Raw genomic sequence first — 21931 nt, forward strand, 5'->3', positions numbered from 1 at the left:
TCCTGTAAGTGCGAGATGCTCACCTCTCCCCCCGCCTCCATTTCTAGCACCTCTTACCTAAGTCATAAAAGCACTTTTTAAAGACTGTTGCAAAGTATTTTTTTCTTCTCAGTGTCTGTTGATCACACTCCCTATGCAGAGGGAGGGGAGGAGAGTGAAGGTGCAGAATTGCGGGTGGTAGCCTAGGGCTGCGATTTATTAGAGGCCTTCCCACTTTCCATTCGCATTCTGAATTCCTGGGAACCAGAATCAAGTTGTGCCCAGAAATCCTCGCTCCTGGTTCATACCATCCCCAATCTTACTTCTTGGTTTATGGGAGCTGGATTATTTACGTTTATTTTTGCAGGGGCGGGGGCCCAATTTGGCTCAGTAGCAGAGCATCTGTTTTGCATGCAAAAGGTCGTAGGTTCAATCCCTGGCATCTCCAGAGAGGACTGAGATTGTCCCCTGTCTGAAACCCTGGAGACCCCCTGCCCAAGAGGCTCTGTATAAGGCAGCTTCCTATGTTCCTGTGTTATACTTGTAATCTGAATTTCTCAAGCTCAGGTTGGCATACATGGTTCTTCTTCCCTGCAGTGCATCCTCACAAGAACCCTGTGAGGTGAGTTAGGCTGAGAGAGAGTGACTGAACCCAAGGTTTCCTGGTGATCTCAATGTGGCTGAATAGTGATTTGAATGTGGGTGGTGCTGTGGGTTAAACCACAGAGCCTAGGACTTGCTGATCAGAAGGTCAGCGGTTTGAATCCCCGCGACGGGGTGAGCTCCCATTGCTCGGTCCCTGCTCCTGCCAACCTAGCAATTCGAAAGCACGTCAAAGGACAAGTAGATAAATAGGTACCACTCCGGCGGGAAGGTAAACGGCGTTTCCGTGCGCTGCTCTGGTTCACCAGAAGTGGCTTAGTCATGCTGGCCACATGACCCAGAAGCTGTACGCCGGCTCCCTTGGCCAATAAAGCGAGATGAGCACCGCAACCCCTGAGTCGGCCACGACTGGACCTAATGGTCAGGGGTCTCTTTACCTTTACCTATCTCCCGTTCCAGACTGGTGCTCTTAATGACTACACAACATGCTAACTCTGGTTTTCAAAGGGCAAGGTAGGAATGGGGTGGACAGCAAGGCTGACCTGGAGCTGAATTGGCGGCAAAGGGAGAGGCGAAAGGGGGGTCCAGACAATAGCCAGCTTTGGTCTTCAGGCTATTCTGAATCCTCCAATCCTTGTAATGGTAATCTGATTCAACGGTCTGGAAAGGGAGCAGAAGATGGGCTGGTTTCTTATTTAGCTCATCATCAACAAATTTATTGTTCAAGTTTAAAATTCAGAATTAAAAACAAATTACTGTCACAAGGATCAGGTGTGTTGTGAAAACACACATTTCTGATGTTGCAGGCCAGGGTGAAGAGGGGCGGACTCAGCATTCGCTGATAGCTGTAAAGTGAGGAGGTCAGACTGGGGGTGGGGAGGGAATGCCACAACCTAGTCCAGGGATAGGCAACCTAAGGCCCGTAGGCCGGATGCTGCCCAATCACCTTCTCAATCCGGCCCGCAGCGTGTTTTTACATGAGTAGAATGTGTCCTTTTATTTAAAATGCACCTCTGGGTTATTTTTGGGGCCTGCCTGGTGTTTTTACATGAGTAGAATGCGTTCTTTTATTTAAAATGCATCTCTGGGTTATTTGTGGGGAATTTGTTAATTTTTTTTTTCAAAATATAGTCTGGCCCACCACATGGTCTGAGGGACGATGGGCCAGCCCACAGCTGAAAAGGGTTGCTGACCCCTGACCTAGGGGCTGTCACAGAGAATGCCTTATCCCAAGCCACAGACACCCCCCCCCAATTCCCAAGGGAGGGAGAACTACCAAGACTGTTCTCTCTGCAGACCTTAACACCTGGGAGGGTCTGTAGGGAAAGAGGAAATCTTTCAGGTATTTGGGGGCCTGGGTTGTTTAAGGCTCTGGTGTCTGAGAGCCAGAGTACCAGGGATTGTCACTGTGGCACTTTCTGTATGTTGTTGGACTCCAACTCCCATAATTCCCACGATGGGTGTTGCAGTCTGGCAATATCTGGAAGGCACTGCACTGGTCCTCTAGCAAGTTGACCTGGCAACCCCTCTCCCTTCCCATTCTCCTTTAAAACGAGGGATCTCCCCGGGTGGGTGGGTGTTTCTCCCCCTGCAAAAAGGAAAGGCAGACTGAGAAGAGAGCCGGGTGAAGTGGTGGAGCTTTTCGTTGGGGAGAGGAGAGGAGAGGGAGCGAGGGACTGTTGCTCGCTGACAGCTTGGATCTTAAGCTCTTTGGCCGAGATTCATCCTCCTCTCAGGGGGGGACTGTGGTTGCAGCTGTGACAACACAGATTGGGCCAGAAAGAGCCTCTCTCTCTTCCGCCATAGCAGAGAGGGTGACATTTTAAGGATTTTCCATTTTGTGCCTCCAAGTCCAGTTCCTTTCAGCCTGTCTGGAGAATGCCATGTGAGTACATAGGCGCTCATCTTTTGGGTGTCTGTAAAGTGGGAAGCCCCTCCAAATCTTAGGACTACAACTCCCATCATCCCTGACCACTGGGCCATGCGAGCTGGGGCTGCTGGAAGCTGGAGCCCAGCAGCATCGGCTTGAGGGGGGCACAAGCTGCTCACCCCTTGCTCTCTTAGGCAACAGTTCTCAAAACTGTTGGATCGCTTGATAAACTTTCTCCCCATTCAGCCTCTGCTTCAAAACCAGTGCTGCTTTATTCAAATTGTTTGGCCTAGTCCAGATTGTTGAGGAGGGCCACTTTTATGGGTCAGTTTTAAGGGGCGAAATCCATTGTGAACAAACATAATAAAAATAAAAATAATTATTCATACCCCGACCGAGACCGGGCTCAGGGTGGCTAACACCAAATATATAAAATACATTGAAAACACAAAATCAAACGATTAGTTTAAAATACAATTCAAATTACATTTAAAATCAAAATAAAATTAAGTGGGAACCCACGAATCATAACCTTGGGGTAAGGAATTAAAAGTTCACCAGGCCCGCCCACCTGTGCTGGTCCCATATGGGCCGATAGAAAGAGCCATGGAAGCCACTTACCGGTACATACAGGGTCCCATAGAAAGAAGGGGGTCAGACTGGACCTGGATCAAAGGCCTGGCGGAACAGCTCCGTCTTGCAGGCCCTGCGGAAAGATGTCAAATCCCGCAGGGCCCTGGTCTCTTGTGACAGAGCATTCCACCAGACTGGGGCCAGGGCTAAAAAGGCTCTGGCCCTGGCCGAGGCCAGTAGAGAGATTTGTGATTGTTTTGCAATATTTTTGTGGACTGCCTGAATGGAGCTTGCAGGTCACCAGAGATCCATGGATCACAATTTCAGAGCCTCCGCTCTAAGGCTTACTTTGGGCAAGGACTCCAGAGTAGGGGATCTTAAGGTGAATGAAGGGACACGTTTCTTAGCCACATGCAATGTGCCTTTCTCTTGCCACTGATTAAAATATACACTTTGGATGCATTTGACCTGACATTAGGATGACTGGCATCCAGGGCAATGGGCAAGAATTCTGACTAGGATCCAGCACAACTCTGTTTTGTTTTGCTTTAGCTGCGATTGATGAAGCACAAAATATCACTCTGCTGTTTCTAGACTCTAGAGCAGCGGTTCTCAACCTGTGGGTCCCCAGATGTTGTTGAACTACAACTTCCATCACCCCTAGCTAGCAAGGCCAGAGCTCAGGGATGATGGGAGTTGTAGTCCAACAACCTCTCCCTCTGGTATTCCATCTTGTCCTTTCCCTGGCCAATGTAGAGGTTCAGATTTCAGTAGAATGGAGGCTTGATTCTCTACGCCTTGGTTTGTGTTCAACAAAGTTTTCCTCAGAGTACTGTACTAGAAATTAATGGACCCAACTTTTTCATGGTTATTAATTTCAGTGAGTCTTACTGAATGTGAATCGAAACATAATAGATGTTTTTCATGTCTTGTTTCACATCCCCCCCCCCCACTTCCTCTCATTTCCCAGGCAGTCAAAGAGTTCCATAAAGCAACCTTTGCACAAGGATAGGGAATTTGTGTCCCTCTGCGTTGCTTTGGACTACAGTTCCCATCATCCCTGACCCTTGTCTATGCTGGCATGGGGCTGATGGGAGTTGTAGTCCAGCAACATTTGGAGGACCCGGTTTTCCAAGGTCCATTTTCTTTGGAGGAAAGAGCATTGGAGACTTAACAGCCTCTTCATCATGCTGCATTTATGCACGGTTAGGTTGAGCAAGCATTATAAAACACACAGGCAGATAAAAGTCCCAAAGGAAACATCGACACACTAGAAGCCCAAAAAGTATTCCTTGAATACCTGTCCAAACTGTTGGTTTTTAGCTGTCCAGGCACATGGCACATGCAAATGTATGTGGCAATTTCCTGAGTTTTTAAATAAATGAAATTTGGTTTGGGGAAGCTGCAGTTTTGTGGGGGAGAACAGCAGCAGGAGGGGCTGATTAACCCTTTCACCACCAGTCATTTTCCTGCTCAAAATCATGCCCCCCCCAGGAGTAAAGGGGAACATGGGGAACAGCTTAAGCAGCCCCTCACTACTGTTTCTGCAACTCAAAAGTGGAGATGATTATGATGATGATAATAATAATTTTGTTATTTATACCCCACCCATCTGGCTGGGTTTCCCCAGCCACTCTGTGTGGCTTACAGCATATTGAAGAACATCATAAAACACCTTCTAAAAGGTGTGTAATTGTTTATCTCCTTGACATCTGAAGGGAGGACGTTCCACAGGGAGGGCGCTACTGCCGAGAAGCCCCTCTGCCTGGTTCCCTGTAACTTCACTTCTTGCAGTCAGGGAACCAGCAGAAGACCCTTGAAGAAGGACCTCAGTGTCTGGGCTAAGCGATGAGGGTGGAGATGCTCTTTCAGGTATACCTGAAGCTGCTTGAATTTAGCGAAGCAGAACAAAAGCTCTGAGGGCTCCATCATATCCATTTGCACACAACTGTGCATTTGCCGCTCAGGCAGTCCTAGTTTGAAGCCCCCCCCCCCCACTGGAGGCTGAAAATCACATTCTGGAAGCTTGGAACAGCAATTACAGTGTCCTATTATCACTGATCTGATGCCAGGGCAAAATGGGGCTTTGAATCTGAAACTCCTTCAGCTCGTGATAATCTCTTATGGGCTTCAGAGTGGGTACACAGACCATGGCTTGGGAGTCTTCCTGCAGCCCAAAATGTTCTGTGTCAGGGTGGATGAAATGCAAGAAGAAGAGCAGGTTGTAATAACCCCTTTTCGCTAGCAGTAGCATCTGATCACTTTGGACTTTCTGCTCTCTTTGTTAAATCTGAAAGGGTGCATTTACAGCTTTTGTTCCTGCTGCCATGGCCCGCTTTTGTTAACCGAGCTAGCTGATGCAAATTTGCTATGCGCTCTGTTCCCTCACTCGCTTCTGGAGCTTCTCTTGCTTAGCAGTGTATCCCAGTAGCATCACAACAAGCTGCCATATGCATCCCTGCTCCCCACTAGTCAGCTTTTCTAGGCGTCCTTGATGGGCCACATCGCATCCTTCTCTTTGAACAAATCTTGCCCAGATCCCTCCTCTGGACGTTCAAATGCTGTTTACCTTTTCCTCCTCCCCTTTGGAAACTTGCCCACTCCCTGCTTCATTTTATTCCTTGCACTTATGTTCCACCTTTCTTCCAGAGTGGATCTCAAGATGGCATAAGTGGGGTTCCTAGATGGTCTCATAGAATCATAGAGTTGGAAGAGACCCCAAACGGCATCTAGTCCAATCCCTGCAATGCCGCTATCCTGCCCACAGCTATCTCTGGGTGGCCTTGAACCACCAACCTTCTGGTTAACATCCAGACATACTGGTACATGTCAGGCTCCAGGTTTGCTTAGCTTCACTGTGAGGTTGAGGTTGCTGCATCACGTGGCTTTAGACCAACAGTGGAGAGATGGTGTTGGACTACAATTCCCTTCATCCCTGACCACTGACCCAGCCACTTGGGGCTGATGGGAAGGAACTGAGGTCCAGCAATTTCTGGAGGACCACAGAGTTTGCCACACCCTTGCCTTGCTTGGCTTGAGCCAGTGTGGTGTAGTGGTTAAGAGCGGTAGTCTCGTAATCTAGGGAACCGGGTTCGCGTCTCCGCTCCTCCACATGCAGCTGCTGGGTGACCTTGGGCCAGTCACACTTCTCCGAAGTCTCTCAGCCCCACTCACCTCACAGAGTGTTTGTTGTGGGGGAGGAAGGGAAAGGAGTTTGTTAGCTGCTTTGAGACTCCTTAAAGGGAGTGAAAGGCGGGATATCAAATCCAAACTCTTCTTCTTCTTCTTCTTCTTGACTTGTGCCAGTGAACGGCAAAGGTACGAGTTCCAAGGTATAACTGGGAAGGGAAAAGGTACAGTATTTCCATATGTTGATGCCCCAGATGCAATGCTAGGCCTCATTCCTTGCTGTGAGAAAGGATTCCATCTAGTGATAAAGTGAGCCCTGTAAAACACTCTGAATCCTCTAAATTACCTGCTTTGGGAAAGGGACATGAAAAGGCTTAATTTGAGACAGGATTTAGGCCTAAAACTATTTTTGAATACAGTATAATAATATTGTCTTGGGACATGTAATAAAAAAGGCAGGGAAATCCATAACATTAACTAGTCTTCTTAAAAGTAACAAAAGAACAATAGTGGTTTAATAAGTGCTAGATTACTGGGGGTTTGCTCATGAGTTTTTGAAATGTGCAGTGTCTGGCACCAGTCTGACAGTCATTGTAAATATACTGTAGATGCTTGAATTTGAACCTGTATTGAGAAATCAAAATGCATTTATTATACTGTACTAGCAGAGGGTGACATATCAATATAGTATGCATTTGACATTTCATTTGTTTTATTTAACAAAATTATATACTGCCTTATTGTAAGAAAATGTTGAAGCGGTTTACAAAAATATAAAACAAAGCATGGCAATTTGAGTTAAACACAGGTATTTTAAAACATTCAAAAGATGGTTAAATCCAACAGTAATGAAAAAGAAATAAAAAAACATGTAACTTTTACATGTCTGGATAGGCTTGCCTAAACAAAATACGTTTTGAGCAGGTGCTGAAAAGTGGAGGCACTTGCCTGGTGTCAATAGGCAGGGAGTTCCAGGTTGCAGGTGCTGTCACACTAAAAAGATGGATTTCTTACAAGTTCAGAACAATGCCAGTTCTGCAGATTGAAGCTGTCAAAGCATTTGTATTTAATTCGGTGTTTATTTATTTATTTAAAGCATTTTTGCCCTGATCTTCAGCTGAAAAGGTTCCCTAGAGCAATAAAAAATAACACTGTGTCATTAGGCAAATAATCTGAAACACACGACACAAAAGGAAAAGGGGAGGGAGAGGGAGGATGATAAAAGCAAACTCAGTCACCAGTTCTGAAAGTTACTCATAGGAAGCAAGAATATGAAAGAGGCTCTCAAAAACCTTGTGTTCTCTCCCCCCCCCCCCACATTTAAACTGGCCAACTGTACACAAGAAACATAATCCAAAATGTAGCTGACCTGAATGTACTTCAGAAAACCCACCTAAATTACTGATTTCCATTTCTTCCCTTCATCAGCACTCTCCCATGTTAATTTAACATTGTTTCCTAAGTCTGGTGCTGAGTTTCCTGCTTAGCAGCGTAGAGCGCTTCGGAGTGTTTTAAAGTGCTTCACATCCCAATGCACAACAACCTTGTAAGGTAGGCCAGGAAGCGGCTTGCCTTAGGCCACCGAGTGAATTCACAGCAGAGGTGAAATCTGAACTTGGCACAACTGGAGTTGCAAGTCAGCCTTTTGTCCTTGCATCACACCGTTTTGTTGTTGTTTAGTCGTTTAGTCGTGTCCGACTCTTTGTGACCCCCTGGACCAGAGCACGCCAGGCCCTCCTGTCTTCCACTGCCTCCCGCAGTTTGGTCAAACTCATGCTGGTAGCTTCGAGAACACTGTCCCACCATCTCGTCCTCTGTCGTCCCCTTCTCCTTGTGCCCTCCATCTTTCCCAACATCAGGGTCTTTTCCAGTGAGTCTTCTCTTCTCATGAGGTGGCCAAAGTTTTGGAGCCTCAGCTTCACTATCTGTCCTTCCAGTGAGCACTCAGGGCTGATTTCCTTCAGAATGGAGAGGTTTTATCTTCTTGCAGTCCACGGGACTCTCCAGAGTCTCCTCCAGCACCAGAATTCAAAAGCATCCATTCTTCGGCCATCAGCCTTCTTTATGGTCCAGCTTTCACTTCCATACATCACTAACCACACCGTTATTCTCAAGCAAATGAAAACCCATTCCAAAGTAGGGGCTGGGGTGGAAGAAGAGCGCCAACACGCATGTGCAAAATGTCAAATGCCTTTTCAACCCCCCCCCCCCTCTGGCTTTTTGGGGAAAGATTTCAAGGCAGATGCGTGTGTCCTTTTGTCAATTAACCTTGGGAAACGAAGCCCCTTTGGATCCCCCTGTGCTTCGCAGGCCCGATTCCCCTCCCCAGTTTATCTACATCGCAGGCGGTTCACTGCAACGCGAAGCTCGGGAACAGGCAGGGCATCGAGGAAGCGCGAAGAAGCATCTTCTCTGCCACCCACGCGCGCCTTTCCAGACACCCGCGTTGCGGAAGAGCCGTGGGCCGCCGAGCTCCAGCCAGCAGAAACGCACGCGTCGTACACGTGTGGGGCGGGCAGGAGAGGAGAGGGTCTGAAGGCTGAACACGGGGGACGGAGGCGGAGGCTCCAAGACGCAAAGGCTCCTTTCCCGTTTGCACCAGAGACCCCCACTTCCACGCGTGATCTAAGCTCCGTCGCGGGCCCCTCTTGCGCGCGGCTTCTGCCACGTGCCTCTTGGGCCGTGTGGACGCGCGACGGGGGACACACGCCTGGTGGTGGCAGCTCCCTGTGGAATCTACAGGCAGAGACACGCGTGGGCGACTGGTGCGCAGCCTTAACGAAGGGGTTGGGCGCGCAGCAGCAGCAGCTCTGAGCCAGCCAGCGCGGCGTGTTTTTAAAACGGTGCCCCACTCCTCCTCCATCGCCATCGCCCCTGCCCGGCTTCGCTCCTTCTCCTGCGTTCACACGGGCCCTCGTGCTGCCACCTCCCCGTGGCGTTGCGCGTTGCCGTGGTGCTCGCTCCCAATTGCCTTCTCCCTCTCCGCCTCTCTCCGTCGCTCCTTCCCCAGGGAGGGACGCCACTTTCCCCGAAGTCGAGACGAGGGAAGATCGGAGGCGCCTGTTCTGCCCCTGCGCTGGTTCAGCATGGCGGTTTTTTCCTGGCATTTTTGGTGCCACGCTGTTGGGCGTGGGGAGGGAGGGCAGAGAAGATGGCTTCCGGGAGAGGTGAGGGGGTACCCATCCTCCTCCTCCTTCTCCTACTGGAATCTTAGAGGGTCACACTTAGGTGTTCATGTTGTTGTTGTTTAGTCGTGTCCGCCTCTTCGTGACCCCATGGACCAGAGCACGCCAGGCACTCCTGTCTTCCACTGCCTCCCGCAGTTTGGTCAAACTCATGTTGCTAGCTTTGAGAACACTGTCCAACCATCTCGTCCTCTGTCGTCCCCTTCTCCTTGTGCCCTCCATCTTTCCCAACATCAGGGTCTTTTCCAGGGAGTCTTCTCTTCTCATGAGGTGGCCAAAGTCTTGGAGCCTCAGCTTCCGGATCTGTCCTTCCAGTGAGCACTCAGGGCTGATTTCCTTAAGAATGGAGAGGTTTGATCTTCTTGCAGTCCATGGGACTCTCAAGAGTCTCCTCCAGCACCAGAATTCAAAAGCATCAATTATTTGGCAATCAGCCTTTTTTATGGTCCAGCTCTCACTTCCATACTTCACTACTGGGAAAACCAGAGCTTTAACTATGGAATTGCAGAGTTGGAAGGATCTCCAAGAGTCATTCATTCCAACTCCTGCAATTCATGAATCCTGCCCACAGCCGTCCCTGGGTGGGCTCGAACCACCAACCTTCTGGTTTACAGCCAGACACACTGACCCATTGTGTATTTTACAATATTGTAAAATACCAAAATAATAAATACACATGCCTTCTTTATCTGAACCCCCTCTGGTTTCCTTCTCTGAATTCCCACCTTGCTTAGATTGTAAGCTGTTTGGCAGGATGGTGGGGCAGCAGCACCTCTGGCAGCCTTTTCTTGTTCAGTATTGTATGCACAGGATTTGTTAAGCTGATATAGGCAGGCCCCTTCCCTCGAGGAATTTGCGCATGAAAACCAGCCAAGGAGAAGATGACACAAGGCAAAGAGAAGTGGGAGAAAGGAAGGGATGTGGGCAAAGGCAACTGATGTGATTGAAGCTAGAAATGGGGATTCATCTGGGTTTCCTAAGGGGAAAGTAGGATTTGAGGAGGGATTTGAAGGAAGGAAGATAAAATATATGGTATGAAGTGCAGTGGATAAATGGGAAAGGAGAGCTTGGCTGCTCAGCCATAGTGTAGCAGGAACCCCCCCCCCCCCATCATTCAGTTTGTACAAACTTCACACACACTCACACTCACACACTACATACGCTACACTTCTGTTATAAATTCATAGAAAATCAACCATACATCAGATTTGCACTGTTCCACTTTTATTTTACTCCATGACTACAAAATGGGGAAGGTTTGATACAGGGCGCCATAATCCCTTCACCATACCAGCACATCCGCAGGAGCCCTGCCCAGTTGCTATGCCAACCCTGATGATCCCAGACAGAAGACAATCAAGATCACAAAGAACTTGCATATGGGAGTGGATTCAGCAAAGGACAATGATCAGATCTTCCCTCAGGGGGCAGGAAACTGTGACTACCTTTTGTCTTCAGAAAATGACTCATGGGGAGGGGTAGAAGGGAACCAGCCAGGTGACAGGACACTCAGGTTACCACCACAACTCCTCCCTCAACCCCTCCTTTCTGTAATGTATGCATGATGTTTCTGGGGGTGGGCTTGACCTAGAGGATGGGAATTTCAAAAGTTTTTATAAGGTCTTGCACACCATTTTCTGTGTCTTTCCTCTCCCCTGCAAGTGAGGGGAACACCCTGTTGCAACAGTTCAATAAAGGCCAAGCCTACAGGCTGCTGATTTGCTCCAATTTACTCTGGTTGGTGTCTTTACTTTTTGTCCAAGGGAGCCCACGGATTTTTCCGGTAACAATAGGAATAAGATTTTAGGCAAACCAATAAATACCAACAGCACCAATGATATAATTTAGCATTTATGTAGCATGTGTCTGGTTTCTAAGGGCTTCTCTGAGAAATTCTTACAATAACAACCCTGTAGGGGATGCCAGTATTATTGTCCTCATATTGCAGATTGGGGGTGGGGGGTGGGGAGCAGGCTTCACCTGTCTGGAGGGCGCTAGGTTGGCAAAAAACTGACTTAGCGAATATGTGACTGAGGAGAGAAGGGCCTGAGGAATGAGGGACTTTTGCCATCTTTTTGTGGTGGGCCCTGCTCCTGTACCTTTAAGGACAGTCGGATACCCAAACATGTGGAGTTGGTGGTTTCCTGGGATCAAGGTGCATGGTGGGAAAAGGTTCACCTATTGAGTTGGACGGGACCTCTGAGGGTCATCTGGTCCAACCCTCTGCAATGAAGGAATCTTTGGCTCAACATGGGGCTCAGACCCACAATTCTGAGATTAAGTCTCATGCTCTACTGACTGAGCTATCACAGCAGTTCTTGTGAAAGTATAGGAGCAGTCCTGGTAAAAAGTAAACGACGCAGCTGCCACCCGGACCACTGAGCTATTCTATACTAGAACAGAACTTGCTCTGACTTTGGGACGTAGGAAACAGCCTTATGCTGAGAAAGACCGCTATTCCACTAACTCAGTACTGCCCTGACTGACAGTGGTTCTTTAAGATGTCGCCAGGGTTATTTGCCATCCCTACTGGGAGATGATGGGATCGAACCCACAAAGCAGATGCTCCACCATTTCCCCTTATATGCTCCAGCTTTCCCTATTTACTTGTCCTTGGTACCTTGTCCACCTGCATTTTGCCTTTGGGGAGATTTGGGGATCTAAAGAAATTCCCCACAAGCCATGTTCGGCTTCTTGCACAGTGTACAAGCTTCCTTTGCACCTCAGCCATGCTGCGAACATTTCCTTGAATGCATCTGAGTTGCAGCTGTTCCACAAGTCTGACTATATATCTTGTGAAAATAAATGCTATAAAATATTGTTTAGGTTGCTGTTTTAAAAAAGGAGATTTCTTTTCTTTTTTGGCTTTACTAATAAGCTTTCATCCAAAACCAGCACAAAGCAGGTGATTGCACAGGAAATAAATATAGCATACAGCTAAGAGCCTTCAGCAGTGTATAATAGTGTGTGTGTATTGGGGTGTGGGGAAGCGGGTAGCCTTCTGGCAATGATTTTTAGTTCAAAGACAAGGGTGCTGTAATTATACAAGAGTGTCCTCTTTTTCCGGAGAGCTGTTGGAGGGTATCTAATTTGAATATTAAGGCTGCAGTCTTATATACTTCTGAGGAAATGTTAGCTGAGGAACAAGCTTTAAGAATTCTGATTTAACATCTCCACCATTGGCGTTGTAAAGCATCTACCAATCGTACCTGCCTTCCCCCAACCTGCTACTTTCCAGATCTTTTGGACTATGACTCCCATCAGCCCCACTGTTTGATCCTGGAGCTGATGAGGTCACGGCCGCGCTGGCTGGGGCTGATGGAGTCGTAGTTCAAAACATCTGCTGGGCATCATGTTGGCAAAGGATGGACTATAGGCTACATTACACCTTGAATAGTGCCTTAAGGCGCTATCGTTTAGCACTATAGTTTCCGATATGGCTGGCCCATTGTATTGACCCTGTCAGGGAAACCTCAAACATCACAGGGGTGGGGGAGAGGTTAATATGTTTTTTATCCTCTCTTTCTTCCATCATGGAATTGGAGGACAGATGCATGTGGTCAGTGGCGTAGCGTGGGGGTGCAGGGGGGGCCGGCCGCACCAGGCGCAACATCTGGGGGTTAGGGGGCGCAAATCCACGGGTTAGGGGGCGCAAATTACTTGCCTTGCCCCGGGTGCTGACAACCCACGCTACGCAACTGCATGTGGTTTCCCATCTGGTCTCCCATCCAGGCACACATCAGATCCACCCCTGCCGAGCTTAGCAACTTGCAAGGCTCTCAGCCTAAAAGTGCGTGGAGTCCAAATGGACAGGTTATCAGAATTCAGTGTGAAACTGTGCGGCTGAGCTACCTCTCCTTTCAGCGGCCATTACAGAAAGAAAGTCCCATCTGGGAGAGAAGCTCTGGCAGGCCTCCTCAAATCAGGCTGCATCCTGACTTCCAGTATGGCCAAATCCCTCACCTCACTCAAGCTTTGAACCTTCTCCTCAGGGCTCCGCTGATTCTTACACCAGCCGCCCATCGCTGGACTCCGACGTGTCGCTCGAGGAGGAGCGCGAGGGGGTGAAGCGCGAAGTGGAGAACCAGGCTCAGCAGCAACTCGAGAAAGCCAAGGTACTGGCAGGGGAGGGTACGCCAGCCTTGGTTTCAGCTAAGCAGATGTTGGGTGAGGACCTCTTTGTCCATGAAACAGCTTCCCTTGGTCCCCAGAAGCTCTGAATGCAGGGAGGGAGGCAACCTGTGGCCTCCCATATATTTTGGTACCACAAGTCCCATCGTCTCCAACCATTGGCCATGCCGGCTGGGGCTGATGGGAGTGGGAGTCCAAGACAACATCTGAGGAGCTACAGATTCCCCAGCCCTGCCCTGGACTAGGGGGCAGGGTGGACTGTAAGGAGCAGAAAATAATCTTTATGTTTTATGTAAACATCATACTGCTTTCTCATGAACATTCTGGAAAGGACTAGTGCCTTCAATCTTCCAATCTGCCTTCAGGATAACAGCGCCTCAGCCCTCCCCCAAACAGTGACCTCAAAATGATCCATGATGACGGGGGTGGGCTGCTCTTCAATGACTTCTTGGTGGCCCCACATCTGCCCTTCATTTTGGCTTCTGAAGACCACAGAGAGCAGGGGAGCGAGCAATTTTTGGCCTTCTGCTCACTGGTTTCCATGACTGAGGTTTCTTCTCCTTTCTGTAGATTACAATTGATGTAATCCTCACCCGTGTGTTCCAAAGGCATCACACACAACACACACAAGCCGATGGGGTGGCATTTATTAGTGAATAAAAGAGAAACAGGCTACAATCCAGTATGGGAGGGAGCACATCTGGGCTGCCCTGCGTGTTCTGTTGCTGCAGCTAATGACTACACTAAGGGCCAAGCTAGATATTACAAAGCAGATTCAGACAATAGTTTCCTGATCGTGGTTGTTGTGTATTTTTAAATAAATAAAAAGCACTGTGTGAGGCTGTGGGTTTGATCTGAGGAGTGGGGGAGGGAGGGGTTGCTTTGGCTTTCCTACTCCTCCCATTCTCTTGCTCAAATTTGCTTCCCACAACTGTTCTCGTCACTTGCGCAAAGGAAGCATGGGAGTCTGAAGACCGTTAAATGTAATACTGGATTTGGCATCATAAATCACTTTTCTATATACAGTGGTGCCTCGCAAGACAAAATGAATTTGTTCCGCGAGTCTCTTCGTCTAGCGGTTTTTTTGTCTTGCGAAGCAACCCTATTAGCGGCTTAGCGGATTAGCGCTATTAGCGGCTTAGCGGCTATTAGCGGCTATTAAAGGCTTAAGGGATTAGCGGATTAGCTGCTAAAAGGCTATTAGCGGTTTAGCGGCTTAGAAAAAGGGGGTGGGGAGCGAAAAAAAATTTCAAGACTCGCAAGACATTTCCGTCTTGCGAAGCAAGCCTATAGGGAAATTCGTCCTGCGAAGCGCATCGAAAAACGGAAAACCCTTTTGTCTAGCGGGTTTTCCGTCTTGCGAGGCATTCGTCTTGCGGGGTACCACTGTAATCCATATTACATTAGTTGTGATACATATATGATATCATGGCAATATAGGTTGCCCTCAGTTCAAGTCTTGCTGCAGCCATGAACTCACTGTGGGAATGTTCAGGGAGGCAGCAGAGGATATAGTGTTTGATTATATCCTTCCCAACTTGTGTTAACAAGTTCTACAATTTAGCAGAGTAACATTCCCCTTTTAAACTTTCACAGCGGATAGGTTTGCCAGGCTTGTATAAGCCTCTAAAATAAGTTTCCTGGTAATTCCCCTTTATTCCCTCTTAAAAAGAATAGATACGACACAGTCTTGTATAAAAATATAAAAGAGTTTACTCACACGTTCTGTTCACAGATGGATCCCAGAAGGCAGACTTAAGTTACAAAATATATACATGTGGAATCTATCCCATAAGGAGATAGTTCCTCTGTCCTCCTTTGCTTGGAAGCCAAGAGAGCATCTCAGGATAAGGAGATGTTGCTTCTTCAAGGAATGGAGTCAGAGAGAGAGATGGCTGCATCCTCTGTGCTATTTTGTTACCTGCACAGGTGAGGTCACGCCCACCTCTGGTCACAGGCAGAGGAAGTATGTCCCAGCCCAGGAGGAAACAGGAAGTTCCAACTGGCTGGTCCAGACATCCCCCTTTTTATGTCCACTCTAGGAATGTTGTATTTGACTGCTCTGTGTTTCACACCCCACACTCACGAGACAACCCCCTCTCCTTACGTTCCCCTTGCCTGCAACGTGTGAATCTACTTTATAGGGCTGTTGCAACGATTGCATATAAAGTGTTTTAAACACCTACAAGAAGAGAGACCATCAGTGGGCTCTCTAACCAGCGAGAGCGGGAGCAGGTGTGTGGAAATGTACAAACTGAGTGAGCATCAGTCCTTTCCTCAGATGACTCCAACAGCCAAGTCAAACCTTGTTCAGTCTAGAGAATTTTCTGGAGAACTAACAAACCTCATTAAGGGGAACTTTTCCTGGTCTAGCTTCCTCAGTGGACGGCTCCATGGTCCTTGGCCCTTGGCCCATCAACTGCCCTCGCTACCCTTTGGAACTGGGCATAATCCCAAGAGTGACGGATCCTGCACATTTGTTCTTGAAGTCCCATCTGACCTGGCGCTGACAGGCTCCCTCTCTGATTTCTTTTCCTCCTCAGAACAAGCCAGTCGCATTTGCTGTTCGTACCAATGTCAGCTACTGTGGGACGCTGGATGAGGAATGTCCTGTGCGTGACTCTGCCATCAACTTTGAAGCCAAAGACTTCTTGCACATCAAAGAGGTGGGGCCTGGGTGGAGATGGGGATGGGGAGAAGAGTTGTCAGCAACAGCTTGCAGTTAGAATCATAGAGTTGGAAGAGACCACAAGGGCCATCGAGTCCAACCCCCTGCCAAGCAGGAAACACCATCAGAGCACTCCTGACATATGGTTGTCAAGCCTCTGCTTAAAGACCTCCAAAGAAGGAGACTCCACCACACTCCTTGGCAGCAAATTCCACTGTCAAACAGCTCTTACTGTCAGGAAGTTCTTCCTAATGTTTAGGTGGAATCTTCTTTCTTGTAGTTTGGATCCATTGCTCCGTGTCCGCTTCTCTGGAGCAGCAGAAAACAACCTTTCTCCCTCCTCTATATGACATCCTTTTATATATTTGAACATGGCTATCATATCACCGCTTAACCTCTTCTTCTCCAGGCTAAACATGCCCAGCTCCCTTAGCCGTTCCTCATAAGGCATCGTTTCCAGGCCTTTGACCATTTTGGTTGCCCTCCTCTGGACACGTTCCAGTTTGTCACTGTCCTTCTTGAACTGTGGTGCCCAGAACTGGACACAGTACTCCAGGTGAGGTCTGACCAGAGCAGAATACAGTGGCACAGTTGTAGTACCTCTTTTTCCTGGAGGTACGATGCTGAATCGGGGGAGATTCAGGGCAGACAAAATCAGTACTATTCACACAGCGCATAGTTAAACAATGGAATTTGCTGCCAAGAGATGTAGTGATGGCTGTCAAATTGGACATCTTTAAATTTAAGGAATTTGACAAATTTATGGAGCATAATGGCTACTAGTCTTGATGATTGTGTACTAGCGCCAAAATCAGAGTTGACATGGCCACTGTGGTCCAGGATACTGGACCAGAGGGGCAAATTTAGATTGGATACTATTGAATTTAGTGCTGTTTCTGTTGGCATCTATCTGACTTGGGAGACAACGCAGTGAACCTCGGGGGGGGGGGGCGAAGTTAATAGCACCGCAGTGACCTCCCTGATGCATATTGTGTTGTATGGTGGTCCTGGGCTGCACAGATGACAAGGACTGTCCTCCCCCACTGTCGTCCAAACAGAAAGCAAAGCAAGACATTCGGCACCAGCAAGGCGGAGGGAGGCTCACAGGGCATTTTAGGAACTTCACTCTGGACTTGTGTAGGGTACTATTCTTCTTCTTCCAGAGATATCCCCCAAGGCGGCAAAGGTTTAATTTGAGTTTTCCTTCTCCTAGATGGGATGCCTTTCCAGGTGAATGAGCTCCATCTGCTCCTCACTTCCTCTACAGTGCTAGCTTCTCATCTATTAAATCCTGCCGATTCTCTGATTGCTACAGCCAGTGGTTCTTCTATCTGATATGTGACTTGAAATCTGACCATAGCCTTCTGGTACTGAAGGGTCAGATCTTTAGCTACTGCAAGATTTATAGATCTTGGCTTGGTTTTTGGTTTTTTAAAATTAACATATTGTTACTCATCTTGAGGATTCAAAAATAGTAAAAAATATGTAAGTTCTAACGTCAGTTGTTTACATGAGTAATTTAATAAGTGAGAGATACTTCTCATTCCCTCCCTCTTTTTCTATACAGTGGTACCTCAGGTTACAGATGCTTCAGGTTACATACGCTTCAGGTTACAGACTCCACTAACCCAGAAATATTACCTCGGCTTAAGAACTTTGCTTCAGGATGAGAACAGAAATTGTGCTCCGGCGGCCCAGTGGCAGCAGGAGGCCCCATTAGCTAAAGTGGTGCTTCAGGTTAAGAACAGTTTCAGGTTAAGAACAGACCTCCAGAACGAATTAAGTTCTTAACCCAAGGTACCACTGTATATGGTAGGAAGGTGTCTTTAAAGGGTCCATGGCCCTACAGATCTGTGAAGCCTTAAGTATAATTCTTGGCCCTCTACCATGATGTCTCTGCAGAAGTACAGCAATGACTGGTGGATCGGGCGGCTAGTGAAGGAGGGGGGAGACATCGCTTTCATCCCCAGCCCACAGCGGCTGGAGGCCATTCGGCTGAAGCAGGAGCAGAAAGCCAGGTAAGAGGGTCTTCAGTGGGTGGGATGGCACATAGCTCTGGCTCAGTCAGCCCCACCAGGAAGAGAAAGGGGTATGATGCTTTTCTGTGGTGGGAGGCAGGTTGTAAAACTGGCAGTAGTACAGTGTACCTCCGCCCCCCATCTAAATTCTTTGGTAGCTAAACTCAAACCACTGTGTGATACTGTGCATGGTTTTTAATATACCGTATTTTCCGCTCTATAAGACGCACCAGACCACAAGACGCACCTAGTTTTTGGAGGAAAACAGGGGAAAAAATTCTGAATCTCAGAAGCCAGAACAGCAAGAGGGATCACTGCGCAGTGAAAGCAGCAATCCCTCTTGCTGTTCTGGCTTCTGGGATAGCTGCGCAGCCTGCATTCGCTCCATAAGACGCTGTCAGGGGTTCAGGAGCAGAGTCACAGGAGAGGGAAGAAACGGAGAGCGAGGGGGAGGAGTCGGAAGGAAATGTCAGCGGCGACAGTAGTCCGAGGTCTCTGAGTCTCTCCAGTGACTCGGAGGATTCACAGAAAGGGGCCCCCATGGTCAGGGCAAGGGGAGTGCCCAGGGGGACACCTCGGGAAGGAGGGGACTCAGAGAGTAGCAGCTGGAAATCCGGGCCAGCGTCCCCCCCAGAGTGCAGTAGGGGGGAGGAGTCCAAGGCATCGGGATCAGGGAGCGCGCAGGCAGAGGGAGAACGTGAGGCAGGACTGACCACACCCTCGTCAGGGAGCGAGGAAACGGTCATCCGGAAAGTAAAACGCGCGCGCGCGCCAAGTTCAAATGTACAGGAGGGCGGCAAGGTGGGCAGCCCGGGTAGGGAGCCAGGTCCTAAAGCCCGCCGAAGAGAGGGGGAGGAGTCAGAGGGGTCAAGCTCTGCGTCGGAAGAGTCCAGGAGGAATGAGACCCCGGGGGGTAGTAAGACCCAGAGGAAGAGGGAGAGAAGGAAGAGGTGGAGTAAGATTAGAGTATTAAACTGGTGCACAGGGGGTGGAGATCCAGACAGAGCTTCGCCGGTCTAAAGTCCAGACGTAGGGCTGGGACGCTGAGACTTGTAAATGGAGACTATTCTTCAATAAAGACTTTGATACTGTACGATCGGCTAGCGTTGGTCCTTGGTGAGCTGGGACCCGGAGCCAGCTCTGACAGACGCACACACATTTCCCGTTACTTTTTAGGAGGGAAAAAGTGAGTCTCATAGAGCAAAAAATACGGTACATGTTCAGGGACACTGATGCTAATTCTAAGTTCAGCATCAATGAAGAGCTGCATGAGATGCTAACTTAGGTCCTGTGAGCCACCTTCAGTATACAGCACTGGCCTTTGTTCCATTGAGAAAACTGGACTGTGGGAGGGCGTGCTTTCTTTAGGCAGCTGCTGAATCTTCCAGACTTTGCTTTCCTCTTCGGAACAAGCACACCCACACAAGCTTGAGCTCCACATTTCTCTCTCTGACTTTCTCTTTTCTTCCTCAATTAGGCAGTCTGGTAATCCCGCCATCAGCAACAGGCGATCGCCTCCCCCATCACTAGGTAAAACCTTAAACAGGGTTGGGTGTCTGCTGTGTTTCTGTGGGAGAGCTGAATGCAACCGCCTGAGAACCTTAGCTTTTATTAAACCCCAGAAGCAAGATCCTAGCCCTTAGGGCTGCAATGATACGCTTGAAAAGGACTGGTGAAATCTTAGCATGTTTTTGCAGGCAGAAAAGCAAAGCAAAAACACCCACCCACACTTTTGTTTGAAACAATTCTGGTTTGGTTTATCTATTTCTTAAATTTGATATACTACTTGTTTGGAGGGGGAAAAAACCCTCAAAGAAATTTACAAAAAGAAAATAATTAAAATCAACAATAAGCTAAAAGCAGATTAAAACACGTATCAGCATTCTACATATTTGGGTAGATTTGCCTAAACATAAATGTTTTTAGCAGGCACCAAAAAGTGAAGGTACTTGCCAGGTGAAAAATTTCTGACTACATGAACTGTGCTGAAGCCAGACTCTAAATTGCACCACCTGCTGGAGCCAAAAAGATTTTTTATTGTCTTGAGAATTTCACGTGTGGCAAGGGGGTGGCTCCTTGAGAAATTGTAGTAGAAGAGGCATTTCACCTATGCCAGCTCTTTCTCCCCCTTGAGAAACAGAGAGAGACCAAAGATATTGCTGGAGGGGTGGTTAGACAGGCAGTGCCAAAACGGAAGAGCTGCCTCTCTCTGCCTGAACCTACCCAGACCTTGCATTTGTCAGCCCAGGCCAGGGGTCGGCAAACTAAGGCCCGGGGGCCAGATCAGGCCCAGTTGCCTTCAGGATCCGGCCCACGGACCGTCCGTGGATCGGCATGGGGATTCTGTTTGTTCGGGTTGCACCATTCCCCCCCCCCCCCCGCGCCATTCCATCCTGCCCCCTCTCCCTCACACACACTGCGGCAGCGCCTCCTCCCTCCCTCCCTCCTCCTGGCTTCTCCCCGCCCTGCCTAGAGGAGGAAGGGGGCTGGGCTGAGCTGGCTGGGCAGCCCCTCTCCAGAGCCAGCCCTTTCGCGCCGCTCATCTCCCCTCCGCCACTGCCCTGGTGCTCCTATGCGCCAGAGAGCAGAGCAGACAAGCTCCTTCTGCCTACTCACGAGAAGTAGCAGTGGTGGTGGTGGCAGCCCTTGGGAAGATAAGCGCAGCGGCTGGGGTTGGGGGTTGGGAGGAGGACTACTTGCCCCCCTCGCCTCTTCTTCCAGCTCCCCCCCCCCAGTGCCGCTTCTCCAGCCCACCTCAAGGTCTGAGGGACAGTGGACTGGCCCATGGCTAAAATTTTTGCTGACCCCTGGCCTAGGCCCTTATTTGTGTGCCCCCTCCCTCAGAGGGATGTGTAGAGGGCAGCAACAGGAGAATGGTCCTTCTCAGTGGTGGATCCTTGACCGTAGAATGTTCTCCCTAGAGAGATGTACCTGGTGACATCACTATCAGCTTTTTTGGTGCCAGGCAAAGAGGGGGACTTACTGGTTGGTTGGTTCTTGTTCTGGTTTTTATCATGTATTTTCTGCTTTTATATTTTATTTTTATGTTGGGAACTGCCCTGAGATCTGCGGATGAAGGGTAGTATACAAATTTAATAATTTTAAAAAATAAAATTCGTCTTCATCCAGACATTTAGCTTTGAATTGGGCTTATATGGTGTGATGATTCCCCTAGCCTGAATTGGGGCTATCTTTTAATAGGGTGGAGTGGGAGGTGTCCTTTTTTATGCAATTTCTTTTAGTCAGCAATGTTCTTTAAGCTTTTTGGTGTGTTTTAACTTTTGTATTCTTTTGTGCTTTTATCATTGTAAGTCGCTTTGAGACATGTAGTAAGTGATGAATAAATGCAATAAATAAATAATGCCAAGTAAAACAAGAGCACCGGATTCTCAGTGCAGGCGGGGAAAGATAGATAGTGTTGCCAACCACATTGGAAGCTGAAAGAACAGAGAATTGCAGTTGGATGTAATGCCCTGAACAGCAAATGTTAAATGCTTTTAATGTCATACATGCCTAAGCCACTGCTGACTTCAAATGTATCCCATTCGGGCTAGGCCAGTGATGGCCAAACTTGGCCCTCCAGCTGTTTTGGGACTACAATTCTCATCATTTAGGGATGATGGGAGTTGTAGTCCCCAAACAGCTGGAGGGCCAAGTTTGGCCATGCCTGGCCTAGGCTTGCTTTGTGCCTGCCCTGTCACATGATTTGGCAAATCAGAGGTTGTTTCAGGGTTGCACAACCGGTGCCACACTGGGTTCCGTGCTTCAGGGGGTG

General features: G+C 48.5%; 1 protein-coding gene across 3 annotated transcripts in view; it reads left to right on the plus strand.

Moving 5' to 3' along the window:
• Positions 1–21931, plus strand: part of CACNB3 (calcium voltage-gated channel auxiliary subunit beta 3) — a 37829-nt gene that overhangs the window by 5423 nt on the left and 10475 nt on the right. For all 3 annotated transcript variants that reach the window (XM_083427713.1, XM_083427712.1, XM_083427711.1), the window contains exons 2-5: positions 13332–13454; positions 16014–16136; positions 18041–18156; positions 19634–19686. In XM_083427713.1, the coding sequence (XP_083283839.1) occupies positions 13332–13454; positions 16014–16136; positions 18041–18156; positions 19634–19686 (415 nt within the window). The remainder of the gene's footprint in view (positions 1–13331; positions 13455–16013; positions 16137–18040; positions 18157–19633; positions 19687–21931) is intronic.

This window comes from Podarcis tiliguerta (assembly GCF_965153285.1).
Source record: "Podarcis tiliguerta genome assembly, chromosome: 2".
NCBI classification, from domain to species: Eukaryota; Metazoa; Chordata; class Lepidosauria; order Squamata; family Lacertidae; genus Podarcis; species Podarcis tiliguerta.